The sequence below is a fragment of the Artibeus jamaicensis genome, unplaced genomic scaffold (genome assembly GCF_021234435.1).
Source record: "Artibeus jamaicensis isolate MK-2021 breed Jamaican fruit bat unplaced genomic scaffold, CSHL_Jam_final contig_519, whole genome shotgun sequence".
Taxonomy (NCBI): Eukaryota; Metazoa; Chordata; class Mammalia; order Chiroptera; family Phyllostomidae; genus Artibeus; species Artibeus jamaicensis.
The window spans coordinates 54,294,770-54,302,302 of NW_026521871.1; the positions used below are offsets into that span (position 1 = coordinate 54,294,770).

General features: G+C 48.9%; 1 protein-coding gene across 1 annotated transcript in view; it reads right to left on the minus strand.

Moving 5' to 3' along the window:
• PRKAR2A (protein kinase cAMP-dependent type II regulatory subunit alpha) overlaps nucleotides 1-4,199 on the minus strand; it is a 47,952-nt gene extending 43,753 nt beyond the window's left edge. Inside the window, exon 1 of the mRNA XM_037128429.2 lies at nucleotides 3,699-4,199. Coding sequence (XP_036984324.2) covers nucleotides 3,699-3,954 — 256 coding nt within the window. The 5' untranslated portion in view covers nucleotides 3,955-4,199. The remainder of the gene's footprint in view (nucleotides 1-3,698) is intronic.
• Nucleotides 4,200-7,533: the final 3,334 nt, after the last annotated feature.

Sequence of the window (7,533 nt, forward strand, 5' to 3'; positions counted from 1 at the left end):
GTTGCTTCTTGCATGCCTCCAACTGGGGATCCGGCCTGCAACTCGGGCATGCAACCCATGCACTGACTAGGAATCGATCCAGTGACCCTTTGGTTCACTGGTTGGGACTCAGTCTACTGAGCCACACTAGCCAGGACTCAAATTACCCTTCAAATTAAATAACACTTTTCCCCTTTGTTCTAATCCACACACCCATTCTAGGACTTTGCTTCATCAGCTGCCACCTCTCCACTGGCTCCATTACCTAGGCACGTAAACCTGCTAGGGGTGAGTCTATCTTTAAAAAACCAAAAAAATTCCCGAATTAGTGCTTCTTCTTTAAGCTACCACCAAGTGCATTCTTCACTTCTGCAAAACGTGCTCCCCATTCCTTGTCTGAATCTTCTGCAGCCACAAGCCTCTTTGACCACAACCCCAGTGGAGCCTTTATCTCTGAAAATTACCACTGTGTCCAGTCACTTCAACAATAATGGACTTGACCTCTCCATTATTCCCCATACCCCTGACAATCCAATGAGCTACACCAGCCAGGGCCTTTTTAAAAATCTTTTTAAAAAATATTTTATTTATTTTCAGAGAGAGGGGAAGGGAAGGAGAAAGAGTGGGAGAGAAACATCAATGTGTGGTTGGCTCTCATGTGTCCCCTACTGGGGCCCTGGCCTGCAACCCAGGCATGTGCCTTGACTGGGAATCAAACTGGCGACCCTTTGCTTCACAGGCCCATGCTCAATCCACTGAGCTACACTAGCCAGGGCCCTTTTCTTAAATTTTTAAAAAAATGTACTGACTTTAGAAAGAAAAGGGGGGGGTGCAAGAGAGAGAGAGAGATAAATGGAAACATCGATTTGTTGTTCCAATTATTTGTGCATCATTAGTTGATTCTTGTATGTGCCCTGACTAGGCATTAAACCCACAACCTTCGCATATTGGAGATAACTCTCTAAACAACAAGAGATTTTTAAGTACCTACTAAGGGTCAGGCTAAATGCTAAGCACTGGAGACAAAACAAAGAACAAAATAGGGGTCAACTCAATTCTGCAAAAGATATAAAAATAACAAAGAATGAAAACATAACACAAAACTTATAAACTCCATTTTACTCATCTGGGACTGGTTCCTAAAATACTGTCTCATGTAAATAAAAACTGTCATAATTGGTGGTCATCAGACAGGAGAAAAAATGCGAAAGGGATTAAGTATAGATTGCCCATTACAAAATTACTTACAGAAGACAAAGTAGTCCCGAGGATATAAAGTGCAGCTCAGGAATATAGTCAATACTGCAATAACTATGGGTGGTGTCACATCGGTACTAGACTTAGCAGGGCGATCACTTTGTAAAGTATATAAATGTCTAATCGCTATGCTGTAGCCCTAAAACTAACGTATGATTGCACATCAACTCTAACCGAAAAATAAATTTAGCCCTGGCAGGTGTGGCTCAGTGGACTGAATACAGGCCTGCGAACCAAAGGGTCCCTAGTTCAATTCCCAGTCAGGGCACATGCCTGGGTTGCAGGCCAGGTCCCTAGTCGAGGGCACGTAAGAGGCAAGGGGCACACTGATGTTTCTCTCCCTCTCTAACAAATAAATAATTTTTTAAAAAGAAAAAAATAAAAAGAGACCAGAAAAAAATTGGTTGCAAAGCAGATTACAGCTTTGTGATTTATAGATATGACAGTGACACAAACGTAGGAGTCTATCCTGAAATAAAGCTTTTAAAAACACGTTCCTGGGAGACTGTTGCCACTCTCACCATTTTAAAGAGAAGAAAATCTGAAATCAAATGGGTTTAACAACTTGTCTTACACCACAAAGTAAATCTGTGGCAGCGATTTTGGGAAATGACAATTCTGATTTCCAGGGTTAAGGCAAAAACTCATAATTTAATGTGCAATAAGTTAAAAGAAACAAGAAATAGCAATTTCACTCTTAGCATGAATAAGTTTAGGGAAGCTGTCCAGAACACTGAACACTGAAATTTACAACAGCAATGACCAACTAAACTCCTTGCCAGAAGGACTTACTGTGACTTCGACTCGGAAATAGTTTTCTTCCCCACTCCCACCCCCGGCATGATCTAACAACACTAGGTCTCTAACTTTGCCTCTCAAATGTTTTCATTGTTGTGTTAAACTATGGCTGCTTAAAGTAGGATAATGCCATTGTTAAATTGACAAAGCCTATGTTCGAATTGGTTTTTGACAACCTTACTTTAAATCTGATGTAGAAAGTGTTATTTACCTTCTCACTTGCACTCAATGTGCTAAACAAGGCAGTGTTTACCCTCACCAAGTTCGATCCTATCATTTTAGCCACATTAAAAACTGTATATGGCCCTGGCTGGTGTAGCTCAGTGGATTGAGAACGGGCCTGCCAACTAAAGGATCACGGTTCCATTCCCAGTCAGGGCACATGCCTGGGTTGCAGGCTAGTTCCCAGCAGGGGATGCATGAGAGGCAACCACACACCGATGTTTCTCTCCCTCTCTCCTTCCCTTCCCCTCTAATGATAGATAAATAAAAATCTTTTTTAAAAAAACAAACTATATATGGCCCTGGCCAGTATGGCTCAGTGGATTGAATGCCTGCCTATAAATCTAAAGGTTTTGGGGTCAATTCCAAATCAGGGCACAGGTCTGGGTTGCAGGCCAATGTTTCTCTTACTCTCCAAAAATAAACAAATTAAGCATGGGCTGGTGTGGCTCAGTGGATTGAACAGTGGCCTGTGAACCAAAGGGTCTCCAGTTCAATTCCCAGTCAGGGCACATGCCTGGGTTGCAGGCCAGGTCTCCAGTGGGGGAGTAGGGGTGTGGGGATGTGGGGGGTGTGGGGGGGCATGCCAGAGGCAACCACACATTGAGGTTTCTCTCCCTCTCTTTCTTCCTTCCCCTGTCTAAAAATAAATGAGTTTTAAAAAGATTATACCAAAAATAAATAAATAAGATCTTTTAAAAATCTTTATCTGTATTCCCAGGCTCCATATTTTAAGAAATGCATTCTTAAGTATGCAGCTGTGAAATGACCTGACTGGGATTTCCTTTAAAAATGCTTCAGCAAAGGTAAAAGAGTAAAAGAGAAAGAGAGGAAGGGAGGAAGGAAGGAAGGAAGGAAGGAAGGAAGGAAGGAAGGAAGGAAGGAAGGAAGGAAGGAAAGAGGGAAGGGAATTTTTTTTTGCAAATATCTAAACTGTTTAAAGTGAGTGATGGCATCTGGAGGTTTCGCTTTTCTCTCTACTTTGTCTATACTTAAAGTTTTTCCCTGTAACTTTTCACAAAATGATTTCCAAGCTCAGTTACCCTGCTGGTTATTAAACAGGCGTCAATGGAGGTCTGTATTCTTGTCCTGGGAGCGAAACCGGGCGAAGGGTCTCCTCCAGCAGAGGCGAGGGCTCCACCCGCCAGGCGGATGCGGGTTCCGCCCCACGATGCGGGCCGAAAGCGCGCACGTTTCCTTGGAGGCTGAATCTGACAACTCACTCCCTGCGCGCCAAGACTCGAGGCACTGTGGAACTCAATTGGGAAAAGGCGCACACTGGGCTCCCGCTGGCGGCTCGGGGGGCCCCGACAGACTGCGCTCCAGAGCTCAGAGGTCCTGAGCCAGGGTGGTCGGCATGGCCCCCCGCAGTCCCTTCCAGCCCTCTAGAGCTCGCCTGCCCGGCCCCCCACCGCGAACCTCCCCTCAGCCCCGCCGCCTACCGTCCAAGTCCTCGTCCTCGTCCTCATCGGTCTCACTCTCCAGTTTCGCGTCCTCAAGGCCAGGGCCGAGCTCTGGATCCTGGGAGAAGGAAGGAGGGGTGGCGGGCGGGCTGGAGGCTAGGGCACGGGCCTCGCGCAGGCGGGTGAAGTAGTCTACCGCGAAGTCGATGAGGTCCGGTGGCCGCTGCCGTAGCACCTGCACCGTGTAGCCCTGCAGCAGCTCTGTGAGCCCCGGCGGGATCCGGATGTGGCTCATGCCGGCGGCGGCCGCGAGGGCAGGCGGGTCCTGGCCGCCAGCGGCCACTGCCTCCGCGCTCCCTCACGCGCGACCACGGTCTGGCCTTCCTCGCGGCCTGGTACCACCCTTTGGCCGGCTATGCGTTTCTGGGCCACACGACCCTACGCTGCTTGTACTGCCGGCCTGGTGCCGCAGCTGCTGTCACTGGGCAGCCGCCGCCGCCAGGACCGACCAGCGGGCAGGCGAGACGGGCGGGGCAGGAGTCCGGGTTGTGACGCACGCGACTACTGACGTGCGCGCCCCCGCCAAAGTGCTGGCCTTCAGTGCGCGTGCGCCGCAGGGCAGCGCGCCCTGGCCAGTACTGGCTTGAGGCACTAAACAGTTTTTAGCGCCTTTGACCTAGTCTCAAGACCTCTTTTTTTTTTTCAACATGCGCCCAGAGCCTTCTGTTTGCCAGTCAACTAGACACCAGGGATACAGCCTAGGGGACACGTTACCACGTCAATGTGGTTCTGGGTGTGGTGGAGAGCTAGTGGACCCTTTAGGGGGTGACATTCAAGTTGACCTCCAAGCCTGGACAGGATCCAAGTAAGGATATGTAGGAAGGCCATCTGAGCATAGTGCACAGTGAGAACAAAGGCCTGGTGGAGTCAGGACCACCCTGGCCAGCAGGTGGAATGGCGGAATGACCACAGGACACTCAGGCAGGTCCATGAGATGTCAAACAGGGAAGGCTTTGCATATAGTAGGAATTACTAATGACATAGTAATTTGGGAGCCTCGGGCACACAGCCTGAAAGGCCAAATGTGTACCTTGAGAAACGGGAACAAAGCCATTGCAGGAATGACTTCTGTGCCTGTTCTTTTCCTTGAGTACTCCCACCAAGGTTCCCAGGACTAAGTTTGCATGTGCCTTTCTCCCCACATTCCACCCTGGGTCCTGTGCTTGATGACGTTGAGCAGACCACAAGGCAGTGTTATCCTTTGCCCCTGGGGAAGGGACACAGGCAAACTGGAAGGGCCAGTCTATTTCCCAACATGTCCACTTTTACTCATACCAGATTGGAATCGAACAGGAAAAGGTAAAGACCTTCCCGGGATGTCCATGCCACAGCCCAGGCACCGACCAAAGGCCCAGTGGACACAGGACAGAGTCATCCCTCTCTTTGCTAGGTCCACCAGAAAGAGACTAGCTGTGTGTAGTCTAGGGAACCTGAAAGGAATTTGATTTGGGTTGGTTAAGATCTACCTGGTAATTACCCAGTATCAATTAAAATCCTCACTAGGACCTCTCATGGTCACTTGGCACACAGCCAGAAGCTCAGTGCTGTGGGTGCAGAAGCCACCCAAGCTCTAGGCCAGGCAGGCCTGTGATTATAAAGAGTGGTGTCTTCCTAGCCAAGTTCCTTGGCCCCTGGAAAGAGTCTCGGACCACCAACTCTGTGAGGGGAGGGGTAGTGTCCAACTTGTTGCTTGCTCGATCCTTACTGCGCACCCTCAGAGAAGATATACTGGATGAATAAATGAATAATTTCCACACAGCACACAGGGCCAATTAAACTGCTCTTCTGACCTCACAGTCTCAGAATTAGGATTCTTTGCTTCAAAGCCGTGCTTCTGATCTTAGAATATAAAGACTTCACTAAGGACAGGCAGTGAGGGCTGGAGGGGCATGGTTTCTCAACTCTCCTCTGCTGTTGGGTAGACCCACCTTTCCAAGTTTTCCAGGAGTTGGCCCACACCCAGGAAACCTGGGTGTGACTCCCATTGCACTGCCACGCCTAAGGATCTGCCCCCACTTCAAACAGTCCCACAACCAACCCTTTGGAAGGGCAAAATCACAACTCCACTCCCTGGTTTGCCTGTTTGTCAGGCTTTATATATTTGAAAGGGGACAGGCACCTGTACAGTTAGGACTCTGGCCTCAACTACAAGATAGAGTCGAGGGAGGCTAGCTACTACTCCAAGGCTGATGAGATGGGTGTGGTGGGTTCTGCCAGTTGCTCTGAGCAACACCCAACAGACTCCGCTAGAAGCAGGCTGGTTTGCCTGGCTTGTTCTCATATGCCCTGCAGCTTAGTCAGCCAGCCAGTCAGCAAATGTGGCATTCAAAGGTATCCTTGGACCCAGAGGGAATAAGGCTCCTTACCTGTGTCCACAGACTACCATCAGAGTAAGAAAAGACAGCCAGCTCTCAGGCCTGACTGGAGAGCCATAGGTCTGCATGCTGCCCAGAGCAGAGAGAAAGCAGAAAAGGGAGCCCCATGGGAGCACCTGGTCCTGGGGCCTTGCCAGTGGCTATTGGGACTCTGTATGTCACCCCTCGCCTGACTCACAGGCCAGTTGCCTGGGCTTTGACCCTGCATTTTATAGACAGTCCTCTTGGAGCTTGGGTCAGGTAGCCCCAGGTCAGTCTTTGATAGCATCACCCAAGCCTTTCTTCAAGCCTCTGGATATCCAGACACCACTCTATTATCTCCACTGTTACCAACTTGCCGATGATCTTGGCAGAGCAGTTTACCCTTTCTGAGCCTTGACTTCCACATCTGAAGGAGGAGGTAAAATCCCTAGACATCAAACATTGAGTTACATGGGGATAAGAGATGAAAATGAACTGCTGAAGAGGTGAGAAAGGGCATAGGGGATTCCAGCCTGGAAAGAACTGTGAGTAGACGTGGTATGATATTACAGCAGAAATGGTGCTACTATTGCTTCTAATCGGCAGCTGTTGCAACAACCTGCCCTCTGTCCTTCACATTTCACCCAGTTATACTCTGCGTTGTGCCTGGTGAGGCTAATATCACTGGCTGGCCGTTTTAACAAACACTGTCTGGCTTCTACTTAAGGCTGGCTGTGACAGAGAAATTGCCGCAGAGGGCCCCAATCTCTTCCCCACCCTAACCCCTATCAGGGACAAAGGAGATATTTCAGAACAGGTGGCATTTCAAAGTGCATCATAAAAAGGGAGTGCCAGCCAGGAGGGCGTTACCATCTGCTCTGCTCCCTTCACAAACATGCCCCCAGGGGCTTCCCTATTTGACTTAATGTGAATCTACCGAAGACCCAAAGGAATAAAACAATCTACCGCCACTAACATCAAGGAACCAAAAACATTCCATTTGAAAATAGAAACTGTTTCAAAGGGCAAATTATCCAGAAGCACACACTGTAAAAGTGATCCTGAGCCATGGGAATGGCTGGCATTTCACTGGAATGCAAATGCACTCCCAGGGGCTTCCCAGCAAAGGGCGAGGTCTCAGGAAGGTCTCAAAAACTGGGTCCTGCTGAGAGCAGCTTCAGGAGACATGTACATGGATGGCCACCTCCAAATCAAAAAGATTAAACAGAGACATCTCGCAGCACGAGAGCAGAGGACACACAGCGTTCATCTTAGAATGTTATTTATTTATTTATTTTTAAAGATTTTATTTATTTATCTTTAGAGGGGAAGGGAAGGAGAGAGGGAGAGACACATCAATGCATGGTTGCCTCTTGTGCGTCCCCTGCCGGGAAGTGGCCTGCGGGGAACCGGCCTGCAACCCAGGCATGTGCCCTGACTGGGAATCGAACCTCGATTGTCTGGTTCACAGGCCCGTG